The sequence below is a fragment of the Agelaius phoeniceus genome, chromosome 3 (assembly GCF_051311805.1).
Source record: "Agelaius phoeniceus isolate bAgePho1 chromosome 3, bAgePho1.hap1, whole genome shotgun sequence".
Taxonomy (NCBI): Eukaryota; Metazoa; Chordata; class Aves; order Passeriformes; family Icteridae; genus Agelaius; species Agelaius phoeniceus.
Genome location: NC_135267.1, coordinates 4,717,462 through 4,743,453, shown reverse-complemented (window position 1 = coordinate 4,743,453; position 25,992 = coordinate 4,717,462). Strand labels below are relative to the sequence as shown.

The window sequence follows — 25,992 nt, the reverse complement described above, 5'->3', positions numbered from 1 at the left end:
AGGCAGAAGGGGGTGGTGGTCAGATGCATGCAGGGCATGGACACAATTTCCCAAACATTCAAGTCAATACAAGCACCTTTGGGTGGTTTTCACAGGGTCGGGGGTTTTTTTGCAGCAAGTAAATATGCTTTGCTTGTAAGAGGCAGTTCCTTTCTGTCCTCATGCAAGCACATTCTGAAACACTGTTAACAAATTGCAATGTTTAAAGAAAATGCAAGAAAAGGAGTGAATTATTAAATGGAATTCAGGAATCTACCTTGATACAAGTGTTGCTAATGGCAAAGCTTACAACTCTTTTAAGGAATATGCTTTTGCCATTATGAGCTGATAAAGGATGGGCTGTGGTGCAGAATACATAAAGAAAATATTATTTAAACTATAATATTTAAAATATTATTTAAAATATTATTTAAAATAGTAAAATTATTTAAAATATTAAAACTATTTAAAATAATATTTAAAATATTATTAAAATATTATTGAAAAACACTGTCCAGGTGGCTGCCCCAACCCTGGAATTGTCCAAGGCCAGGCTGAATGGGACTTGGAGCATCCTGGGATGCTGGAAGGTGTCCTTGTCTGTGGCAGGGGGTGGAATGAGATGAGATGTAGGGTCCTTTCAAACCCAAACTATTCTGTGATTCTATGAAATTAATAAGAAAAACAGAAGAGATTCAATGTGCACTTGTGCACTAAATCAGAAATTACTTCAGTGGTTTTGTCCCCCTCCTGGGACAAATATCTTAACCTTGAGCATTTGCACAGAACTAAAATTCATATATATATTTATAATTATTAATTAAAGTGATCAATATGTATTATTTCAGGAATTCTCAAAATAGTTATTTTCTGGTGGAAACATTTAAATTTTCTAAGATTTCCTGCAAATTCCATTAATACTTTAAAATTAAATATTTTTCTGAACTGAAATTTGGAAAACAGTTTTCAGAAGTACTGAAATAAGTTAATTTGTATCATTCAAACCTTTCAATTTTTTCCTTCTATTTTTTCTAAGATTTCTCAAATCAGGAAACTTTTTTGAAAACAAAAAAATCTACTTGCCTCTACTTCCCTTTAGCAAGAAATAAACTTCCCTTTAATTTAGAAATTAACTCACTAGAAAAAAAGATCAGCCCAAGTTTTAATTTTCAACTAAAAGATAAGCATGAGCACAATAGGGTGAAAAGTTAAGACAATAAGAAAGATGTTGAAGAAGGGGGAAAAATGGAAAAAATAGTAGGTAAAAAAAGTTGATTTATTTGATTCAGAAATCTCACCCTGATAGGATTCCCAGGAGGAATAATAAACCCAGTCTCTGGAGCATTTGCAGTGAAATTGGACTAAAAACCACAGTGAAAACCATAAGCAAACAGTCAGTAAAAGGACTTTGTGACTTTCTCCACAATGGCAGCCCAAACCAAGAAAAGAAGAAAGAAAAAAGTAATCATAGGATATAATACTAATTACTATTATTATTATTATTATTATTATTATTATTATTATTATTATGCCATTGAAGATGCATTTTTTTATCAACGAAGAGCTGAGCCCAATTTTGATATTCAGGGAAAAATAAGCAAAAAAGAAACACATATGGGGTTGTCCTGTCCCTCTCAAGTTTGATGGCTCTCTGGATTGGGCTTACACTGATGTGAGGAAAAGCAAAGCAAAGTTCAACCAGACAAGGCAAGGATCCTGGAGTCTCTTGATTTGAAACAAGTCATTCTTGAAGCAGTAGAACTGATTAAATTAGCTGAATTTCACAATTTTTCCCCCCTTCCAAGTTTCCTTACTTTTGTCTTCTTCAAAAGATCTGTCCTCCCCATCTCCTGGGATGTTACAGGATATTACCAATGCACAGTGTGCCTTTGGACATTTGTACAGATCAGGGCAGAATTCTGCCCTCTGTCTCCTCAGCAGGAAAATAATTTCTTTCTGCCGAACACTGATTTTCTCAAAACTGGGGAGAATTTTCTTAAGAAGTCCAGGCTAGATCAAATTTAAAAAACTGGTGAGGAAGAAGTGACAGACCCACAGAGAGGTGTCACAACTGTGTAAAAATTTTTTTTTAATTAATTTTAGTTGGAAGCTTCTATTTTTATATTTTTTAAAAAGTTTAAAAAAGCTGAATTCATGTCTTGCTGTCTTTGTACAGTAAATGCCAGTTGAGGGTTTTCTTCCCCCCTCAATTCAGGTTATCCAGAGCTCTCTCTGGTGAATCAACACCAGGTATGATGCAAGGACCAGGTCAGGATGAGGATCAAACCTCTGCAAGTTCACTGAAATATCTGGACTGTGGCAAGATGCAGCAGCCAGAAGTTTGTTCACCACGTACAGCAAATCATGGGCAGTGTATTACAATGCTGTTCTAATTCTCTATTTACTAAATAACTTCTGGAAAGTTTTGTTCAGCTTGTTCCAGTATCTAAGGGGAGTTACAAGAAGCCTGGAGAGGAACTTTTCACAAGGGCATGGAGTGATAGGACGAGGGACAGTGGCTCCAACTTGAAGGAGGGGAGATTTAGATTAGAGATTAGGTAGAAATTCCACCCTGTGAGGGTGGGCAGGCCCTGGCACAGGTTCCCAAAGAAGCTGTGGCTGCCCCTGGATCCCTGGAAATGTCCAAGGCCAGGCTGGATGGGCTTGGAGCAACCTGGGATAGTGGGAGGTGTCCCTGCCCATGGGGTTGGAACAAGATAACCTTTAAGGCCCCTTCCAAACCAATCTTTAATCATTCACCTGTTTATTCCTTAACTCAGACATCCCACTTATCCTTAGAAGTGCTCAGCAGGAATAAATCCTCACTGCTCCATCAAAGACAACAGTTCCAAGTTATACTCCTGGACAGCTTGGCCTTGGATTTGCAAAGAATAAGCACCCTTGCACACCCTGCTGAATTTACTCCTTGACTTTTTCCTCATGAAAATACTTGGAGAAAGGCAGAGGGGGGGAAAAAAAAGAAGAAAAAAAAATAGAAGGAAAAAAAAGGGAAAACAACAGAAAAAAGAAGACTTCTGCTTTTCATAATGCCTAATCTTTTTTCCCATTGGCATCCACCACATGTTGCTTTGGATCAGAAGATAAATATTAAAACCTAAGAAGGAACAAAGCAGGCTGTTTACGAGATGGATTTTCTGATGTCTCTCAAACACTTTAAAAAGGCAGGAGGGGAGGAGGGGGGACTGGAGATGCTTTGATAGGCACAGGGAATGAATTCCACTACCCAGCAGAGCTCTCTAGTGGTCTAAGGCTAAACAGCTCTATTGGCATCAATGTGAGAACTAAGAATTTGTTCCTTCAGCCCATCCTTTGGAACAACTCTGCAAACGTGGAAAGCCATGGGGGGATGTAATTTGTGGATGGACCCACTGGGCTGATGGAGAGACGTGGCACTAACCTGGCAAGGAGTCCAGCAAAATTTCCCTGGGGAGGGGTGTGCCCACAGATGTAGAAGTAGGACACAGATCCTCTCTGCTGGGAGGTGCCCACCAGGACTCGGATGTCACACTCAATGAAGGTGGCTCTGTCCTCTTGGCAGCTGGCAGAAGAATGTGTCAGACCACAGAGAATGGCCAGAGAGGCTGCAAGACAGGAGAAGGAAAAATAACCCAAAGCAGCCTAAACATCACTGACACTGAGCACAATTTAACTGCTGAGAGGTGTCATTGCAGGAGGGGACCCTGCCTATTAACTTTAAGGTCCTTTCCCACCCAAACCATTCCATGACCCTTTGGCTCCTGATGTGCACCCAGCCTCTCTTTAGCTGCATCCTTTTTGAGGATTATTAGGTCTCCATGCAACTCCTTCAGCCCCATTTGCTTTGTGTGAGCAAAATGTGCCCTGAGCACCCTTTGTGCCTTGAACACCAGGATGGTCTTTGGGATCAAAATGCTCTTTCCAGAAGTAGATGACATAAGGGATTGAATAAAAGCATGGACATTTCTTCTGGGAGAGCTAGAACATGGTTTACAGTTCAGTAATGTGGCACAAAACTTTTAAGGAGATATATGGTAAGACAACATTTATCACAAGTTTGAAACCCAGAAACAGTTTTTGAGGAAACTTTGACACAGCTTGGAGGGCTCCTGGAAAACAGGTGGGAACTGGGATCTCCCACCTTGCTTTACTGCTAAGTATGACTTGAGATGTGGTCCAAGTCTGCCTCCATAGATGAGGTAAAAATTGGAATGGGAGCAGCTGTTTTGAGGTTTATTTAAAGAACAAGTGGTGTGAACATCTGGAAGGATTTATTTTTTTTTTCATGGAAAGGGTTGCTCAGCACTAGAATGCAATGCCCTGAGAGGTTTGGAGTCCCCATCCCTGGGAGGTGTCCAGGAAGGTCTGGATGTGGCACTCAGTGCTCTGGTCTGGGTGACAAGGTGGGGATTAGTCACAGTTGGACTCAGTGATCCTGGAGGTTTTTTCCCAACCTAAGTGATTCACTGTGATTCTGTGAGAAAAAAAAAATTAGATTTTCTTATTCTAAGTCCAGACAAAAAATTCTAGAAAGAAAGTATTATGAACTTAAGTCCAGATTTAGTTGAAATATTTGGGTTTAGCAATTTTAGACAGGAGTCCTTTGAGCATTAAAACCATAACAGACATTAAATCTGTTTCTCTCAAAGCCCTGACTTTTGGAGAATATTCATTAATCCTGAACTAACCAAATAGTTGTAATGAACTCCTGAAAAGGTCTGTGGACAGTATAACAGAGTGCACTGTAGCATCCAAGAGTATTCCTTAAGCATCAGAAATCCAATCAATGGGAATTTATCAAGAAAGGGATTTTTTCTATTTGCTTTGGTAAGTTCCAATTTTTTCAAAAGATGCCTTATTTGCTGGGGAAGTGTCGTTGTTAATGCACGTCTTGTCTCCTAAGCAATCCTAAAAAATGGAGGTTGAAATTGTAAAAATACGAAAGTATTCTATTTCCTGTATTAAAGTATTTAGCACATTTTGCTAAAGCTTACTATTTCATATGGGGTATTTCTGAAGAGTTTATAACTCTTTAATGTTTCAGGTATTTTTGAAATATTAAAACCTATCAGTTCTTCTGCTCTGAACTTCAGAGAGAGAGTTAACAATTTTTCTGTATTTTTTTTCCTCTGGATTTAGAATGAGAAAATAAAGTTACCCACATGCTCGCAAATTTTGCAATATTTGCTTAATCCCTTTCCTTCCCAAATTCCACGGGCAATTTTCTTGCTTGGCATCCAAACAGAGCCAAACACAATCCCTGCCTTGAAGACCTACATCTAAGACAAGTAATTGGCAGAGAAGCCTAAAATAATGACAGCAAGATTTTGCTTTTGTTGTCCAAAAATTCTGTCTAGTGCTACTTCAGGTATGCTATGACTACAACAAAAGCCATATGTCTTTCCTGACGTTCCAAGGACATCTTAAGCAGCACTAAATATCTGTGTTTTGACAAATAAATAGCATCCAAGAGGACTAAATTCTGCAAAGATCTTGCATTTGCAACAACCTGGAGTGGAACCAATTCATTACAGGAAGGCTTTGGTTTTCTTTTGTAGTCTTGAAAAGAATATGGCAGAGTTTTTCTATGTGGAAAACCACTTGAAGTCTATTTTGGGACAAATGTTGGAAATTACTCACAGAATGTCAGGACTGTTTTCCTCGGTATTTTGCTGCTGTCAAAGAACTTGCCTGGCTCGTGTGGGTCACCAGAAGGTGTTTCCTGCACAGCCCTGAGAGCTCAGCACAAGAACAGTCTGGCACTTCTGAAACAACCCCAAAATGTGGAAATTGGGCATTTCTGCTGTGCTCCAGTGCCCTCATCCCAAAGTTATCATGCCTTTAGGAACAGGAGGCCTTGTATCCTACCATTGGCTGAAATAATTTTTAACTAAAACCAGGCAAATAAAGGTATTAATTTTGGCCTTGTATCCTACCAATGGCTGAAATAATTTTTAACTCAAACCAGGCAAACAAAGTTATTAATTTATAAACCCTAAGTTTTAGAATATGGCTACAAAGATTGCAAAGAGATCAGAGGAAGCAAAATCCAAACAAGCCCTACTTCATCTGTACAGCCCAGAATCAAACTTAGAATTGCTTTTTCTCTCTCAGGTGGAAGGAGGGGAAAATCTCACCCTCTCCATCCCACATCTCCTGTCTGTCAGATGGAGATATCACTTTTAGAGGTGATGTTCTTTTCCCATTCCTTCCTTGGGGCTCTCCAAGATCTTCCTATTTCCCTCCTCTCAGAGGTTTTAATGTCTTTATTCATTTAGGAGGAAATCTTGGCCTTCCCCTTCCCATTTCTCCAACCATGAAACACAAATAGCCCTTGGTATTGTTGGTGCCATTATCTCCTACCAAACAGCAGCAAAAAATATCAACTAAAGATTTCAACACACTTTTGGCATGTCCTAAAAGGATATTCTGCCTGTTCTGGGACACAATTCTTCCCCCTGCTTAATTGGTTAGTGTTCAAACCCCAGAATGAAGCTGCTTTAGGCTTTATACTCCCTATAAAGATCAAACCTGCAATCCCATTGCTGGGATGAATGCCCTCAGCTCATTACAGCTTCTCTTTTGAGATCAGACACTACAGCAGCCAAATCTCTGTGTGGTGGTGATGGCTTAGGGACTGACTACCCCCAGCCCTGGCTTTGAGGGATACTCTGGCTTAATCCAGGATCCTGGGATGCTCAGCACAAGGGCTTTGTTCTGGGTCACTGTTTAATAACAACTGCTGGACGTGTGATGAGGCTCAAACCTACAGGAGGCTCCAAGGGCAGCTGGGGATTGATTGAAGAACTGCCCAAGGAGACCCAGTGCCAAAACTCACATCCCTGGTTATCCACCCCTCACAAAATGGACTGTGGAGCAGCAACATGTGCTTAGCAGGGAAGACAAAGAATAAAAAAAAAAAAAAAAAGTTAATAAAAGGGAGAGGAGAAAGAGACCTGTTAAGGTCATTGAGTCCAACCTTTGCCTGTGAAGAATTGCTCCCTGAGACATTCATTTCATGAGACAGGTTTCAGAAGTCCCAAGAGGTGGCTTTCAAGCATCTATTCCACTGCCTGATGGATCTCACTGTCAGAACATTCCTGCCATGTAATTAATATGCTTTATTTCCCCCTCTTAACTTCATTTCTGGATTTGAAAGGTGGAAGGGACCATTTGGATCCTTTGGTTTGATCTCCACAATAACCATCAGAGGCCCTGGTTTCTCCTGAGGTGCCACTTGCCACAACACCACAACAGACCCTCTTCATCACATCTTCTGCATCTGCTCATACAAATCCCCAATTTTCCCTGGCTCTAGTCCCTATTGTCCTGGCTCAGTGCATCTCCTTGTTAGAACCAAAACTCATTCCTCTCCCTTCTCTTGCCCCATTTAAATGGCTCCACCAAACCACATCCTTTTAAACCAGTCTCATTTCTAGTCTCTAATCTAAATCCTCCTCCCTAAACATCCACTTTTACCAGTGGAGTCTGGGTTAATGGCAGGTCCAGAACCCTCCAACAAAGATCCCAAAACTGTTACATCAAAACCCTGAAGTCAGACCTGTTATTCCAAGCATGCTGATGCAACCAGGAAAATCAGGCTCAGCTTTTACCCAGATGCATCCACTTATCAGTTCACCTCCTTTTAAAGGTGCCTTCCTTACCTTCACCTTAATGTAAAACATAAAATCTCAGGGACTGGCTTACTGGAAAAATGATATATGGTATTTACCCTAATATCACCTTAGAGGAATAATCAGGTATTTTCTCACCTGTCTCAGGCTTCCTGCCAGTTTTCTCATCTTTCACAGAAGCACAACTCAGTCCCACAAACATTACCCACATGTTCTGTAAATTTAACCAGAGCTGAACAGAATCTACAACTGCATTTTCCCTCATGCAGTGGCAAAGAAGCAACAAAGCAAGAAGCAGAGAAGGGGACAGCTTTCATGATCATAGAATAATTTTGGTTGGAAAAGCCTTGTAAGATTGAGCCCAACCATTCCCTCAGCACTGACAAACCCGCCACTAAATCATGTCCCAAAATGCCACATCTACGTGGCTTTTGAACCCTTGCAGGCATGGTGATCAAGCCAGTTATATCTTTACTTTTAAAGACTCATGGGTTAATTTGGGCATTTTTCTTTTGGTTTTGTTTTTCCTTGAAGGCAGTGAGGTTTTGTTAATTTTATTTAATTTTGTTAATTTTTTTAAGCTTTAAGGGTGAAAATCAAATTCTAGCTCTGTTCTGAATTGATTTTTCTGCACCTTGCAAAAGACAACAGTTTTTATAAAATAGTCTGGTCCTGCATTCCCATTCCCTGTGGTCTGGGTTGGGAATATCTCAGTAACATTCCCAGCCCTTGCCAGTGATCAAACCAAAACCTCTCTGCGACCCCACTCAGCACCGACTCCTAAGGAAAGCCCCATGAGGAAGGCTTATGGATGGATCCTGCTGGGCCTGGCAATCCCTCATCTCTTAGAAAACTTCCTGCTCAAAGGGAAAGAAGGAAAAAAGTCACATTTCCTACCTGCAGAGCCTTGCCCTGTGGATCACATGAGAGAGCCACAGGGACCATTTGGGGATTCCCACGTGGACATCTCTAATCTCGAGCAAGCCAGACACAACATGACCCAGCTCTGAGAGCCAGGGCAGCCATTGCCACCTGACATCCCACAGTGCCAGAGGAGAGAGGGGGTTCTGCTTCACAGCCCCCAGTAACAGAAGAAATGCAGCTTAAACTCTTCACATCAGCCAGTTCAGCGAGCAGAGCAGGGAAAAGTCAGACAAATATCCTGGGACACAACACTGAGGGGCTCTGGAGCATCACAGACCTCCCCTTCCCATTCCTTCCCATTCCTGGAGTCTCTTTGCCACCTCTCCCATGGGGATGAGGTAGTGCAAGAAAGGTCTGAGCAGTGGATGTGAATTTTTTCACCTTTCCAAGTGGCAAAATTCCCCAGGCAAACAGCATGATGCAAACCATGAGGTGAGACTGGAGTTACTGCGCTTAAACCACCCTAAATGTGGTGAGGGGAAGGGTTAAAACCTTAAATATTTTTAGAAAAAACTCCTTAAATATTAAGCATGAGGTGGAAGAGTATCTAGAAAGCATCTTGCTCTGTATACAGATTTACCCATGCCAGATGTAGATATGCACAAGCTGAATACAAGCGTCTCAGAGAGCACAAGGAGCCTGACAAACACAGATTTGAGCAGCCTACAAAATGATTCTTATTTTTTTTAAGAAAAGTAAAAAAAATTATTTGTAAATATTTAATTAACAAATATTTTGCAACTCGACTGGTGAAACTGGCACGGCTGCAAAACCCGGGGCAGGAGAGAGAGGGTGAGGCAAGGCTTCCTTTGCATTTCCTCTCCAGACACACAACCAGCGATCAGCATTCACTTGCTGACATCTAGTGACAGGAACAAGCATCGTGGTCCTGCCTCTAGGATTGCTTTTCTCAGGATCCCTCTGCCAACCACTCAGTGAGTTCTGAGCACACTTTGGATCAATGTGATTAAATTTTAGTATGCTATTCTCCCTGCAATAACCAGGGTGCCCCGTTTTGTGTTTTTTTTTTTATTTTTTTCCCAACACTCCAGCACTGTGTCTTTTTCTATTTAAAATAACAAGTAGTTCTGTGGACTGTGCCTGGGCCTTGTTTAAAACAAAGAAAACTGAACTCTATTTCCTCTTGGTGTCTCTTTTTGAGTGCTTTTGGTTGAGTTTTAAAACCCTTTCTCCTTTCCATCTTTTTTAGTATTCCTCATGGCACTGGAACTAGAGGACCTTTAAGGTTCCTTCAGCCAAAATCTTTCTGGGATTCTATGAAAGGAACTGTTCAAAATGACAAGAGTAAACTTAGAATTTGGGTTAAAGTGAGGCTGAAGAGAACACCTGGAGGCCTCTTGTCCAACCCTTGCTCAAAAGAATGTTAAATTTCACATTGGGGTGGTTTTTGGCAAATAATTTATTCAACTTCTATTTTGGAGCATGGATATTCCACACACCTTTGAACAAACCTCTGTGAATTTACCCTGATGGACACTCTAACTTGCCACCTTTCTTTCACATCCACAAAGAATAAGAGGTCATGGATCTCTGGTCACCTGGATGTCTGGATAGCCTCAGAACAGCAAACATTTCTGCAGATCACCAGATGTTCTCCAACTTCAGAGCTATGAAGAGGCTGAAATGTTAAGCTTCTGAGTGTTGGAATTCCTGAATCACAGCACCATTTAGGCTGGAAAAGATCTCCAAGATTGCAGAGTCCAAGATTTAACTGCTCCTCACCTTGTCACCCAGACCAGAGCACTGAATGCCACATCCAGTCATTCCTTGGACACCTCCAGGGATGGGGATTCCAGCAAGGAGTCAAGCACCAAGGTGAATTTTCATGTTTGGAATTTGGGGAATTCTACATGGCTCAGAGGTGGGACTTAAAAGGCTTAAATTCTGCCTTTTGCAGATCTGAGAAGCCTAATTCTGAGCCTTCAGTAGGAAAAGGAGGGAATGTATCTTGTCCCAGGAAATGCTCATTGTGAAGAGTTAGCTCCAAAATTTAAGCAGGGTTATTTCTCTCAAAGAGGCAGATGGAGATCATCATGTCTCTCTCCAGTTAAGGAAGATGCTGTGGTCATGATGGATGATCCCATCCTCCTCTCAAGGAAGTCAAATCCTCATCTCCAGCTTCCTAAAGGTATAAACTAGCCATGGTCTGTCATTTGTTCACCCGTCCAGTCATTCACCTTTTTCCTTCTACACCTTTATCACACTGAGGCCATCCCACCATGTAACCAAAACACAAAATGTGTGGCCACAGAATCAAAGAACTGTTAAAGCTGGAAAAGACTTTTAAGATAATCATGTCCAACCATCATCTCACCAACATTATGTTCACCGCTAAACCGGGTCCTCAAGTGCCACATCCACATGTTTTTATAACATTTTCAGGAGTGATGGCTCCACCACTTCCTTGGACACTGTCTTCCAAAGCTTGAAAACACTTTATGTGAAAAAAAAATTTCTAATATCTAAACTGAACTTCCCTGGTGCAACTTGAGACTGTTTCCTCAGAAGAAAAGGCATTTAAGGGAGCTTAATTCATTAAGATGGTCATGATGGCCAAGAGGTGCTTGGGTACCCAGCCCTGCAGTCCATATTCATGTTTTACATGGGGACTTTTCCCATGGAATAACTGTTCTGAGGAAACGTTGATGTCGTGCAAGTGTGGCCACAGGCACATGCTGGATCTAATCCAACATCCATGGCCACCGACACAAAAACTCATCCTGACACCATCTGTCCTCAGACTGAGTTCAAAAAACAGAAATCATGGAATCATTATGGTTGGAAAAGACCTCCAAGATCACCAAGTCCAAACTTTGTCGGTGCTATGTTAATTCCTCTTTCTCTCCAGGGCTGCTCCTTGTTCCCCTGGGATGAGATACACCAGGACTCCCCATTTTGGGTAAAATTTTAGGGCATATTTTTATCACAATGACAGTTTCTGGGTTTTAACTGACCTGGTAGGCGTGGGGCAAGGCAGCTCAGCTCAGTCACTGTTGTGCTGCCCAGGAGCTCACAGCTGGTGCCACAGACTGTGACCAAAGTCTTTCCTGGAGAAAACCCAGTTCCATGCAGGTAAACTCGTCCTCCATTCAAGCCACCTTAGAAAAGAACAGAAAATGGGATTTAAGACAGAGTCTGGCAGCTAGCTCTCAACAAAAGTTGTTTTTTTTTTTAATTCATAAGTTTTGCTTTCATGACAAAAAGTCATGAAAGTGCTTCACACAAAACCCTGTGGAGGAACTGCAGCAACCCTCCATGACTTACCCCAGTTGTGATGTGCAGCTGTCACTGCCAGATGAGAAGTGAACATCAGGTTGGAGGAAGCCCATCCCCTGGGAATATCCAGGCCCAGAACAGGGTACTCGCCCACAGGGAGCAGAGGAGCTGTGCACTGCAACAGGGAGCGACTGATGGTGATGTTGCTGCAAGGAAAATCTCCAATAAACACCTGGATAACGTCCGTCTCTGTGACCTGTGATACTGTCAAAGTTAAAAGGAGACCAGAGGAAACAAGTGAAAGGAAAGCTGGGGTAAATTCCTCACTGTAATTTATTGTTCCAAGGTAATAGGAGTGTCCATCTACTCTCAGACTCAGAGCCCTCGTGCCTTTCCCTGGAGGCACTGTGCACTGGATGAGCACACAGGTGATGTTGAGAATGAGGCAAGGGTGATGGTCTATGAGGACTGAAGTCATCCTCTTTCCCTTCAGAGCCAACCCAGCCAAGCTGAGCAGGCCTCCCCCATTGGTGCTGAAATCCCGTGGGTAAAACTGGTACACCCAAGGCAGGATGGTGAGAAGGCTGGATGTCCCTCTGAAACAAGCACGGCCACTTTTCCTGCTGGATATGGAAATGCTGTGCTCCCCTGGGGCCAGGCAGGCTGTCTGGCACGTGATGATGGTCTCGTTCCAAAAAGTCACCTTGCAGGCAGTGCTGTTGTCCACGTGTACCACGGGGCTGTCACCCTGCCATGCCAGCCTCTGTCCTTTGATTGTCATGTGGGTGGATGTCCCATTGGTCTTCCAGGTGACCAGATGTACCAGGGGGGTCCAGTGCTCCTGCAGCTGGAGTGTGCAGCCCCCAAGGCACATACTGTGGACCCCATTGACAACCACAGTGACACTGAGAGCCCGAGATGCCTCAGCCAGCCACTGAGGGTGCAGAGGGTAGGTTTCTGGGAGGACAACACAGCTGATGGAGTCATTATCAGACTTCTGGATCTCACAGGAGTAATTATTCTCCAGGCTGACCTGTACTAAATTCCTCCTGGATTTCAAAGCAATACCAGATATAGTGAGCAACATCCCACCACAGATGGATCCTTGTGATGGGAATATGGAGGTTATCTGTGGAGTTATGGTGAGGGTCTGCTGCCTTGCTGTCACCTGAGCATATCCCAGCTGCCTCTGGATGACCTGAATGGGGAAAGTCCCAGGTTCCAGGCTGTTCAGTGGAAAAGAGCACTGATAAGACATTGCAGACTGGTTGCCCCATTGAAACTCAAGTTGACATTCAGTGTGTCCAAGCTTAGCCACAGATCCAGTGATGTTTATTCCCTGAATGCTCAAGAGCAGGCTTCCATCTCTGATTTCTGTTTCAACAGCAGTAACAAGGGGAGTCAAAGCTCTTTGGTAGTGGAAGGTGGTGGTCCTATTTGCAAAGAGAGCTTGTTGAAATGACCCACTGCTGATGGCTACATTTACTCTGACAGAGATGTCATGTGAATCTTCATTAGACAAATTAACAGCTGGTGGGGTCAGACACCAAACTGTCTGCTCTTCCAGGTGAGTAACTGTACAGGTTTGATTGTCCATTGACACAGAAACCAGGGCAGGATTTTGGCTAAAGCCCACCCCAGAGATTGTGAGCAGTGTTCCACCTAGGAGAAAAGCAAAATAAGGAAGAAGGGTATTATATGCAGAAGAGGAATTTATAACCATATCTGAACCATCTCAAACCATGATCTTCAAGGTCCTTTCCAACACAAACCTTTTATGATAAAGCTGATGAGCATGACAGGCTGAAGGAAAGAAATAAAATCCCTTTTTTTGGACAAGACAGCTAGAGACAATAACAGCCATATATCAGGATAATCCTATGTGGACAAGAGGCTAAGGTAACAAGTAGCCAGGGACCTTTGTGGCAGTAAGTTACTGTAGAAAGTCACCACAGAAATGGAGAAAGCTGCTGTGAAAGCCCCTGAGAGTAAACAGAGGCTGAACTCTTCATGGAATGGGACTGTCCCTACAGGTGGGTGGGGAGGTAGTTTGTTCCTGACGCCTACAAGGAAGAAGAATGCAACTGTGAATATTTTCAAACTCAAGCAGTGTCAGATTTTATAGAATCACTAAATGGTTTGGGTTGTAAGGGGCTGTAAAGGCCACCTTCTTCCAACCCCCTGCCATGGGCAGGGACATCTCCCACTATCCCAGGTTGCTCCAAACTCCATCCAGCCTGGCCCTGGACACTTCCAGGGATCCAGGGGCAGCCACAGCTCCTCTGGGCCCCCTGTGCCAGGGCTGCACCACCCTCACTGAGAAGAGCCCACCCAAAGGCTCTGTCCATGCTCCTTTTGTTTGCAGTACTGGAACTCCCAGTGTCCTGCCTTGCTTCAACCTCTTTATCCATTCAGCCTATTCTCTCCCTTTTCCCATGATCTAGCTGAAAAAATAAGTTGGTTTATGATGAGGTTTCTTTTTAAGTGAGCCCAAATCCTTAACCCAGATGTACACACAAGTGTTAGAGACAGCAGAAGATGACAGGTAAGGGGGAAGGGACTGGTGCTTTTTGCAGCAAAGAGGTTTATATTCAGCTTAAGCCATTCATAAAACCACAACCAAAGAGTTAATCAGTTCTTATTTAATTTTCAATTTACCCTGAAATATAAAAAAGGTAAGACTTGTATTATTTTTTTGTAGTATGGCTTAATCTTCAATACTGATAGGATTTGCTCTCCAAGCTCTATCCACTCTCTCATCTTTCAAGGCTTGAGCACTTCACAAACTATTGAACTAATCACGTACCACAAAGCCTCTGAATTTTTGTGTCTTTAAATGTGTTGTGAGCCTGGGAGAGCAATCTGTGGAGGACCTGAGGTTGTAGCACAAGAATTTCTCTGTCTTCTATAAAAGCATTTCTAAGGGCTCATGTAAAATTCACTACAGGGATTCAACTCTCCTCCACCACCAGCCAAATGACAAAATAAATCAGCCACCCCAAATCTGCTTTTGAAGATTTAAAGTAAAACTTTTCTTTTTAATTCGGCAATGTTCTGCTCAGAAACACACTTAAATTATTTCCAATGTCTAAAAGCTTAGAATGGGATTAATAAATATTTCCCTTTTGATTAAAATTAACATTGAAAAAGGGCTTTTTTTATTTTGTCTTTTCAACATAACAAAAATGAACATCCCCTTTTGGGATCACATCAAATTATTGTTTGCTTCAAACCACAATTGTACTCTGCTTTCCACCTAACTTTCACATGGAAAACCTTGAAAGATGGGGGCAAAATGACTGAAAGAAACAGCACAGATGAGTCAGGTGTGGGCGTGCTGTGTTTTCCCAATGGGAACATGCAAGGATACATGAGCAAACACTTGGGGAAATCAATTTCAAAGCACAGGGAGCCCTGAGCCAGCCAACCAGATGGAGGGATGCTCACTACAATCCCAAATTTCCACACAGCTGCTGTCTGCCCATTGATGCCTGCATAATAAAGGGTCATAGATCCAAAACCCCCTCATTTAAACGGATGTGAAATGGGATGCACTTTCCATTCCTGCAGGAAAACTGTGCCCTTGATCCCTTTAACCTCCATAAGTGGCTGCAGATGTACCAATGCTGTTTACCCAGAATGGAGCCACAACATGGCTGGATGCTGAAGATCTCAGAGAGGTACTGGATTAATGGCTCAACTCTGCAAAACACAACCAACACAGAAAGGATTTGGGGCAGTTAGGGATATTCTTTTATTTTTCCTTCCTGTTGTAGTGCTTTTCTTTCTTACAGCTCCCAGAAAGCCAAGCACCCACCTGGCACATCCCCTTTGTTTGATGTCACAGTGACAAGACCACCCAACACCCCAAATTTTTTCCATGTGGTTTAGAATCACAGAATGGTTTGGGTTGGAAGGGACCTTAAAGATCATCTCATTCCAACCCTCCCCATCCCTGGCCAGGGACACATTTGAGCTACATCTATCACAAACACTCTCTTGTCTATTGGCAACTTGTGGGCCAAATTTAGTCCAATTGAATTGCCCATCAAAGAAAGCAAGAATAAGGATTTTTTGGCAAGCAGATCTCAATGCCCAATAGAAGTGCATTGAAAAGGCATCACAGCTGCCCTCTCTCCTCACACCCTCCCACCAAAGAGTGGAGTAAACTGAACAATAGGAAACCGAGACATAAGCTCCTGAAGCTCACCCAGATAAAGTTATAGCTCTATTTCTGTCCATTTACATCTATTTTTCTTCATCACTCTGCTTTCAAAAACATCCCCTTCCCTAAAATGACATGTTAGAGAAGAGATCTTCCCAATCCTGCAATCCAGCCCACCAGAGCTCAGAGTCCTCTCCTGGGATGACCCATCTCCTTCCCATCTATCCCTGGAGATGAAGTGATGGTGCTGCTAACAGACTCCAGTACCAGGTGGGATGAATCCCCGTGTGCCACCCCACCAACCACAATTTTTCTCCTTCTGAGGTTCATTAACATTACAAGCAGCTTAAGTTGGTTTGTGAGCAATAAAAACACCTCATTTCTCCCTAATATTGTAATTTCAGGACCACTCCTGGCAGCTGCCATGGCTGAGGAACAAAACTGTGTTGCTTTTGAATACATTGCTACATCCCAATTTCAGGTCAGCTTTCCTCCACATTTTAATTCATTTATATTACATTTATCTAGGCATGAACTTGAAGTGTCACCTTAGGAAATGGAAATATCATCATTTAAAAAATTCTCCAAACAAAGCATTTTTGTATTGTTCAAACTAGCTTTTGTTTTTCTGATGAAAAGTGTTTCTTTTCTTCTGCTGTTTTCCTACAGCAGGATTTATCTGCATTTGACCTGAATCTGCGAATACCTTTGATTGCCTGAATATGCATTTTTCATCAAATCAACTGTTTTTTCCTAAAATGTTTCTCTCCTGCCTCCTACTGATCCAAGGGAAGTTAATTGACTAGCATTAGCAGTTTGCTGACTCGGGCTCCACAGATAAATAAATGCCTTGATAATTATTCATAATTTCAAACCACACTGTAAAATTCACCTTTAGGTACAGAATTAGTGAAAAACTCAACCCATCCTTTTCAGATTAACCCTAAAACACCAAATAAGATGGAGAATGAAGCTTCTAAGCAAAATACACACCTGTTTGAAGTGACAGCAATGCCATTGATGAGGACAGAAATATTGTACCACCCTGCAGGCAGGGCTGGAAGTGTCACATTAACCCCACACTCTGTCTGTGCCTGGATCTGGGGCCATGAGTCCCCAATTTGGACCTTGACATCTGAGCCCTGGTAGCTGGCAAACTGGGATATTCCAATGTGGAGCTCCTCACCTCCTGCAGAGAAAGGAAGGGAACTTTTTCAGTCTTTCAGGGAATGGTTATTTTAGCACATATGACCATTGCCTGAGGAAGAGCAGAGTCCCATCATGCCAGAGTAGGTCCAGTCATGACCATCAGCCCAAACCCTTCAGTGGTTCTGTATCCTACTCCATCTCTCCTGCAGAAGGTCACCAGCTATCAGGGTTGTCTTGAGCCATCAGCACAGTGAACTTGGTCATGACCACCAATAGCCACTCTTAGCAACACTCAGGACAGGATTCATGTCCCTCTACCATAAATGTCTGTCCTATAAATATCTGAACCTGATAAAAACCAAAACCAGTTTTTTTTAAAGCTCTGGAGCTGAGGGGTTCTGGGATTTATTTTTTTTTTTTTAATCCCTGATAAACTATCTAGAGCCTGTTTTTCAGAATTATGAAGTCATGTAATAGGAATAGGAGCCTTCTTCAGTAAAACAAGCATTTCCTTGTGTACCTAAAGTCAGATGTGCTTGTCATGGTTTAACCCCAGATGGCACCTCAGCCCTACACATCTGCTCACTCCCTCCCCTGCAGTGGGATGGGAGAGAGAATTGGAAGCATAAAAGGGAGAAAACTTGTGGGTGGAGATAAAAACAGTTTGATGGGTAGAGCTAAAGTTATGTGTTCAAAGCAAAACGAAGACTTCATTCTCTGCTTCCCATGGGCAGGCAGGGGTTCAGCCATCCCAGCAGGGCTCCATCACACGGAATGGTGACTTGGGAAGACAAAACACCATCACTCTGTCTCCCTCTTCCTCCCTTAGCTTTATAAACTGGACATGAGTAACATGGTCTGGATAATCCCTTGGGTCTGTTGGGATCAGCTGTCCTGGCTGTGTCCCCTCCCAAATCCGTGTCCACCCCAGGCCCATTCACTGGTGGGGTGAGGAACAGAAAAGTCCCTGACTCTGTGCAAGCCCTGCTCAGCAATAACAAAACATCCCTGTGTTACCCACACCATTTTCAGCATGAACCCAAAACACAGCCCCACATGAAAAAAATTAACTCAATTCCAGGGAAAACCAGCTCTGCTCCAAAGCACCTCATTTTCAGTAATCATGACTCTCTCTCCTATTTAAGCTGCTGTGTGTCAAACTGTGTTCAAATGATAGAGGATATTTTTCTTTATTAGTGCACAGTGCACTGACAGAAAAGGACAAAGCCAAGAGACAAGGGATTTTCATAACTTAAATTTCTTCTGAAATAGCTTATAAAAATAAGGTGGTATCCATCAGTCCAAATAAAGGCATTTTCACTGATATCTCTATCTTGGTCAGTGAAAAGAGACTTTCTGCCATGATTCATCCTATTGCAAGACACAGAAAAGAGCTGTGGCAAATCCCACCACAGAACCAGCTATTTATCTTCAATGACCATGCAAAACATCTAAACATTGAGCACAGGGATGTGTTTAGGTGGTGAATCTCATCCTCCTCTTTCCCCTGAAAGGATGAAAGAGGGAGGAAGGAACAGAAGAGCCTGTACAAAGATTCCTTCAACTACTTGCTCCTCTAAGCAGGTCTTGGAGCTGGTACTTTTCAATTCTGCATTTACAAAGACTCAAATAAAGTTTGAAAGCCTGAGAAGTTGAATATGTTAATAACATGAACTCTTTGGACTCTTGGTCAATTGTCAGCTTAATCCCAGATGCCTGGAAGGCATCAGTGTAATTTATTTATTCTTTTTATTATATAGAAGGAAAATTATATTAAAAGAGGAAGCCGTGGAGGTTCTGAATAGCAGATTGAACTCAGCCCCACCACAGCTCATGAGACACTGTAACATTAAGGAATTCTTTGCACCTGAGCTGCCCGCGGCTACAAAAACCTCCCCTTGGTGCTGTGGTATCTGAATAATATTCAGATGATAAAGGACGTTTTCTCTTATTTATGCATTCTGGAGTAATAGAAAATGACAAGGGCATTTGGGGAAAAATTAACAGAAATGCTGGGAGTGCACAAGGAATTTTGGCACTGGCAGTCACCCAACCGTGTACAGCCCCAACAAGTCCTACTGAATTTGGGAGCTGCGGGTAGCTTTGAGGTGTTCACTGGAGAGGTTGAGAAAAAAGTCAGATTATTATTATATTCTTGGAGGAATGGGAATGGGAATGGGATAGGTAAGAAAACAGAAATATTTCTGTCTTCCTCCCATCTCCTTCCCCACTGTCTCAGATACCAAATCACTGTTGTCAGTTTGCCATGCAGAAATGTGCTAAACTTTCCTAAAAGGCTTGTTTGTAAGTGGACATCTTGCACTGTTTATGCTTTCTATTCCCTACACACAGCCAAAATCCTGGGGGGGGAAATGAGGGAAATGTGGGGGAAAACAACCAAAAAACCCAAACAACTCCAAATAGAAACTTTCAAAAGACAGGAATGGCAAACACTCCGTGAGATCTAATTAGGATTTTGTCCCCATGAATTCTATGAGGTCTATGTTCATATTCTAGAGTAAAACATCACAAGGTCAAAAAGGAAGGAACAGTTTGGCTTGGAAATGGGAACTGGGTGAAGGAAATGTTGCCTGTCCCCTGCTTTCAGTAACCCAAAATGCACATGATGCCCTTCATGGTCAGCCCCTGGGGATCCTGGAGAAGGACACTCTCCAGAGCTCATCCTGTCATGGATGAATCTGTTACTAAGCAATACAGGATCATGGAATAGCCTGAGTTGGAAGGGCCCACAAGGATCATCAAAGTTCAGCTCCCAACCCCGTACAGGACAGTCCTAAGAATCCCACCCTGTACCTGAGAGAGTTGTACAAACATTGTTTGAGCTCTGGCAGCCTTGGGGCTGTGACCATTCCCTGGGGAGCTTGTTTAGTGCCCAGCCACCCTCTGAATGAAAAATAATTTCCTCATACCCAGCCCAAACCTTTCCTGACACAGCTTCAGGCTATTCCATTGGTTCCCATCACTGCATGAATGGATGGGATCATTTCAGAGCAAAGTAAGAGAAACCTGACACAAAAGCAGGACTACACTGAACCTGACATCCTGTGGACATCATCCATACCATGGGGCAAGCAACTCATTACCGCATGTATACTAGTGAAAAACCAATAAAAAACCAACCACAACTGACCAGGACTAGCAGGAAATACAGGAACTAAAATTTAAAAGAAAACAAACAAGGTTAGATCAAAATGTTAGATCAAACTGTATAGATTTATAAATTCCCTCTGCTCCAACACCATCAGCACTAACAACCCTTCTCCAGAAGATGCCCAGTACACATCTGCATTTTCACCTGCTATGCCACTTCTGTTCCTGCTCAGGGATACAAGTGCAGGGTTTAAGGAAGGATCATACTGGAACAAGTTGGTTACTGTTGTTGACCTGTACCCAAAAATCAGTGTCACCTGGACAGCAGCATCCTCGGACCCCTAGGAAGAGAGAGAAAGAAAATGTCAGAGATAAGGAACCAATTTTTTTTTTTTAAAGTTATTTCCTATGTTCCTGCATCTCCCATACAAAAGTCAGGCACATGGCACTGATGAAACTTTCACATACACCATACTCTACTTAAATATTTATAGTTATGTTGACTTTAAAGAGCATCTGTGGAGATTCAGAAACCTTAAAACAATCCCAGACTGTGCAAATTTGGATTTTCTATATCCATACAAGTACATTAAACTAGTAAATAAAATCCCAGACTAACTATGCAGGTTTTAATTTGCAAAATTAAAGCTCCTCTTACTAAATTGAGGAGCTTGCTTTTTTCACTGGTTTTCATCAATCTCCTATTAATCTATTTTTAACTAAGCTGTTCTAATCTGTAGAGTACACAGACAAGACTTGGCTGAGGGGTTATTCTTTGCCCTTCCCCTAGTATAGCTCAGGCCAGAAAAACACAGGAAGTCACATTGGCTTCTGACTGCTCCCCAAAGTGTGGTTTCTTACCCGAGAAGGAACTTTACACTGAATTCTTGTTGAATTTCTGCCCTCCTCCAAAACTGGGCAAGGCTGGGATCCAAACAACACTGCATTTACCCCTTCCAGATTGGTCCCCCTGAGAGTCACCCTGAGTCCTCCTAAAACAAACAATTATTCCATGATAATCAATATGTAGGATATTTTAATATACAAAGAATTCTTTGTTTAGAGGTGACTACAAAAGTCTCTCAGCTGAGCTGATGATGATCTGTTCCACCTTGCTGTGCTTGGCTCCCTCTCTTGCACCAGAGATCTTTCTTGCCTTACTTGAGTTCTTTGAATTTGAATTATTTGAATTCTCCTCCACAATACAGGACAACTGAGGGTTTTTTTTCTGGGTTTATTTTTTAATGACATACTTATTTAAACCAGCAAGCCCTGGCCTGTGATCTCCCCCTTAGCCTGATCCCCAGCCCAAGAACAAAATAAGGAAGGAAGGAAGAAGCACTAAGAATGGAAAATGAGCTTAACGCAGCAGGTGCTCTCACAGTTCAAACAGCTGCCAAGCTCCCCGCTGTCAGAAAAGCCTGTAGCATGTGTCTAGGAAACTTGGGATAGAAAGAGGACTTGGCAGAGCTGGAGACTTGGATTTGTGAGGGAAGTCACGGAGGGATTCGTTCCGTGGAGCACCGAACAAGATCAGCTCTCCTCCGTGCCAGACCAAGCCTCTCCAATCCCAGGCGGGATCATGCCCGACACAAGTCAGCCTTGTGCTTGATCTTTCTTCAGCATCCACTTCCAAAGAGCCAAGGTGCCCCTTTGCTTTTCCAAGTGATTAGAGGACTCAGGGATGTTTCAAAGAGAAGCAGGAAAGAGAATGGGAGTGGGCATTAATGGCAATTCAAGCTGGATTTTGCGCTTTGATGCGATTCAGAGAAATTTTAAAAAAGAAGTAAAAAGGAAATGTTGCTTGAAACTTAGAGCTTTTTCTCTAGTTCTCAGCACTGCAGAGTTTTTAGGATTATGGCTGAACAGACTGCTCAGACAGGCACAAATTAATGCAGTGTTTATTTGTCTTTATTAGCATGGCTATATCATGAACCTACTGAGCTTTTATCCCTCTTTTCACATGTGATGTAAGCAAAGTAAAGTAATTATATATTCATGAAAAATTCCCTTGCACACTTTCCTGAAATTACCCATTCCTGCTAATTCTTTGAACCACCAGAGAATTGTAGAAGTTTAGTCATGATTTCCTGTGGCTGGCAGCAGATCCAGGCCAACGAGAGCAATCAGATACATTAACAGCAAGCTCCTGCTATTCAGTGGGAACGTGGGAGTATCTTTAGAAAGGCATTCCATGCTTCTAGAGTTAGGTCATGGGGATCTCCCAGCATGGCACCACTGAGACCAGGGATATTTTGACAAGAGGGAGCTGAAGCAGCAAAATGCAAGGTGCTTTGTTGCCTTCCTGTCCTGTAACATTAAATTTGCAGAGTCAGAAAGAGCAAGAAGTGAAAACTGAAGCCACTTGCAAATGCAGGAGTTGTCAGATAAGGAGCTTCAGATTTAGAGTTCAGAATCCACTAGTGTTGTGTAAAGACTGATGCTGTTAAGTTTTGATATCTACATTATATCTATATGCAGTGAAATACTGCCTGTGTGCACTTTACAATGAGATTGAAGAGAGGTATTTGAAATGGAAGAAATTAAAAACACAGATGGAAGCTGTAATTCTTTCCAATTATAAGCATTCCAGGCACATGTAATATAAGATAGCATTATTCTTGCTTTCTTTTTAATGAGTGACAGATCACTGTAATTGGGAGGAGTGGATTTGTCAGCAAAGGAAAGGAGAAACAAGGCTCAAGCATTAAAATTTGCCATTGCTGGGTTATTTTTAAAGTTATTTGGAGGTATTTGGGTTTTCTACGAATTAAAAGTGATTCTTAGACTTAGTGTGTCATGACCCTCTCATTAGGGGCAAAAAAATGATAGTAAAAGAGTTAGAATAGTTTTCTTTCCATGTGATCAAAAAAAACCCAAAACAACCCCAATAAAATCAACTGCAGAAAAAAAGAATACAAACAACCCCCTCCTCCCCCCCCCAAAAAAAAACCAAACAGAAAAACACCATACAAAAAATCCCCAAACCAAAAGCACAGTAAAAGGTGGCCATAACTTCTAGCTTAGGAACCCTACGTTATCCCAAGTCCATCCCATGCTTGTCCAGGGGTAGTTTTACAGACCAGCATTCCTTTTGTCTGGCTGCTCCAATGTGGGCAAGCATGGCCCAGTCAGATCATGATTACTGAAAATAAGCCACGTGTCTGAGCTGCACTGAGGCCAGTGCTGCTCTCAGTGGTGATTGTCACCATGATCCCAAAAATAAAATGAGATTTACAGAGAAATGACTGGGTAACTTTCCTGTCAGGGTAGACTTGGTTCATGCTGTTTCTGCTGCATTCCTTGCTGCTTGAAAACAAAGGATAATCTGAGACTGTCCTTCACTGCACAGCCCAGGTATATCAAGAGTGTTTGCCACACTTCTCATTGGGTTGAGGACACTCTTTCCTCTCAAAAAAAAAATATTTCCAGCTCTTCTCTTTGGATATGAAATTTATCACTCTATTTCCTCTTCTATTTCAAGGAGAGGAGTTATAATGGGAAGGAAAGGAGATTCAGTTTAGCTTTAGCTCCTCCAAGTTTCTTAGCTTTGTACCTAAGTACCTAAACCTTTGTACCTAACTCAACTAAACACAGGTGAGTTTTCCATTTTATTCCTCAGAACATGAATTTGCTTCAAGGAGGCTTGAATTAACCAGAGTTCAGCCATTTCACAGTCATAGAATCATAGGATCATTTAGTTTGAAAAACCCTCTAAGATCAGTAAGTCCAACCAGTAACCAAGGACTGCCAGACCCACCACTGTGCCCAAGAGCCAGATTTACACATCTCTCAAATCCCTCTAGGGATGGTGACCCCACCAATGTCCTGGGCAACCTGTTCCAGTGGTTGGCAAGCATTCCAGTGAAGAAATTTTCCCTAATACCCACTTTAATTAGCCAGATTAATTCAAATACTACAAAGCTACACATCAAATGGATATGGGAGGATGAGTGTGAAGCACTAATGATTTGCTGAAATGAATATGTGCACTTGAAGATATAATTCCCAAACAAAACTACCCAGGAAACTGGTTGCCTGTACAAAGAGCCAGAGAGAATCTGTCAGTCTTTAGGTCATTTTTGACGGTGCTTTGGGGCACACACAGCCATAAAATTTCTTCATCAGGTGAAAATCTTGGCGGTGAAAGTAAAGAACCAAAACATGCCGTGCCAAGGAAGAAGCAGGAAGCAGCTCCCTTGGGGGGTTCACACCTACCAATCTCTGAAGTCGAAGGAGGTTCAACAGCTCCCAGTGTTGGCTGGACTGTGAGGAAGATCCCTTGTCCTGGGGTGGCACCAAGAGCAAAGCCATGAGGTGCCACCAGCAGTGTCACCGGGTAGGTCCCGACCGGCAGCCTCGGCACCTGGCAAACCACTTGGGTTTGATTCAGAGATGAGATGTGGCAGCTCCTCCTGTCCACCTCCACCTGCAGGGCCAGCTGCTCCTCACCAAAACCAGCTCCCCTGAGAACCACTGTGGCCTGGGACCCCTCACCTGAAGGAATATAATCAAGGTGACTCATGAATTCTGGGCTAGCAATGCCCAGAATTTAAATTCAGCCAACAGTTAAAAGTTTCTAACAGCTTCAACAGGATATCCTAAAAACTATATCCTAAAAACTGGTGATATCTCACTGTTCCACATAACAGCAATTCCTGCCTGTCCCTGTCCAGCTGTTACATTTTTCCTTAAATTTTTATTAAAAATAACTTGAGCCAAGAGATGGTTTTTGCTTTAGGCATCAAACCTGCCATTGTTTCTCTCCCCTTTATGCCTTTACCATAGAATCACAGAGTAGTTAAGCTTTGAAAAGACCTCTGAGATCCCCTCTGTGTTTACCACTAAACCATGTCTCCAAATGCCACATCCACAAACCCTCTGAACCCTTCCAGGGATGGTAACTCCACCCCTACCCTGAGCAGCCTGTTCCAGAGCCTGACAACCCATTCAATGAGGAAATTTGTGCTGATAACTATTCTAAACTATTCTCCTGATGCACATTAAGGCCAGTTCCTATCATCCTATTTCGTCATCCCCGGAAGAAGAGACCAAGCCCCACCTGGCTGCACCCTCCTATCAAGGAGTTGTGGAGAGTGAGAAGATCACCCTCAATTTCCTTTTTTCCAGGCTGAGCCTCCCCAGTTGCTCCTCCTCAGACCTGTGCCCCAAACCCTTCCCAGCTCCACTGCCCTTCTCAGTTCAAGCTTGAACACTCAGCATGTCTGGAACTGGAGCTGATCAGAAGTGACCCATAAAGTGCAATTTCCATAAAATCAAAAATTTACAAAAGGATACAAGTGTACATGAAATCACCAGCACCTGGCAGATCCTTTTCACAGAATTTTTGCCACTGTGTTCAGGCACTAGGCCCTGTTACCTGATGAATATTCCACATCTCTGACTATGGGTGTCAATTCCCGGCTGAACTGGAAAGAACACGAGCCAGAACAGTTTGCAAGGACATCATTCACCATCACCACGACCTGGAGACAGAGCAGAGAGTCACCTTAAAGTTGGTAATGGAACAGAGGTGTTTTCTAGAGCCACAACTGACTGATAGATGCTGGTAGCCACCCTGAGCTACCGAGAGCACTCAGTGCTAGAACAGGGTACAAACAGAGAGCTCTTCACCCTGCTGCAGTCCCACTGCAAATTTAATTGCAAATTTAAATAGCAGATTGCTAGGGCTCGTCCAAGGCACAGCTTTGGATGCTGCATCTCCAGCCCACCTCCCACCATCCTGGGACCCACACCTCCTCAAACTCCTGTTCTTCCAGTCCCCCACTGAAGACT

At 42.7% G+C, this 25,992-nt stretch overlaps 1 protein-coding gene across 1 annotated transcript in view; it reads right to left on the bottom strand.

Annotated features, from left to right (window-relative positions):
• The window catches only part of PKHD1 (PKHD1 ciliary IPT domain containing fibrocystin/polyductin), a 237,640-nt gene that overhangs the window by 184,387 nt on the left and 27,261 nt on the right, over window positions 1-25,992 (bottom strand). The window contains exons 25-33 of the mRNA XM_054630011.2: window positions 25,577-25,682; window positions 24,415-24,693; window positions 21,058-21,188; window positions 20,402-20,537; window positions 16,930-17,125; window positions 15,406-15,473; window positions 11,820-13,433; window positions 11,510-11,653; window positions 3,398-3,581 (exon numbers count right to left, since the gene is read on the bottom strand). Of these exons, the coding sequence (XP_054485986.2) occupies window positions 3,398-3,581; window positions 11,510-11,653; window positions 11,820-13,433; window positions 15,406-15,473; window positions 16,930-17,125; window positions 20,402-20,537; window positions 21,058-21,188; window positions 24,415-24,693; window positions 25,577-25,682 (2,858 nt within the window). The remainder of the gene's footprint in view (window positions 1-3,397; window positions 3,582-11,509; window positions 11,654-11,819; window positions 13,434-15,405; window positions 15,474-16,929; window positions 17,126-20,401; window positions 20,538-21,057; window positions 21,189-24,414; window positions 24,694-25,576; window positions 25,683-25,992) is intronic.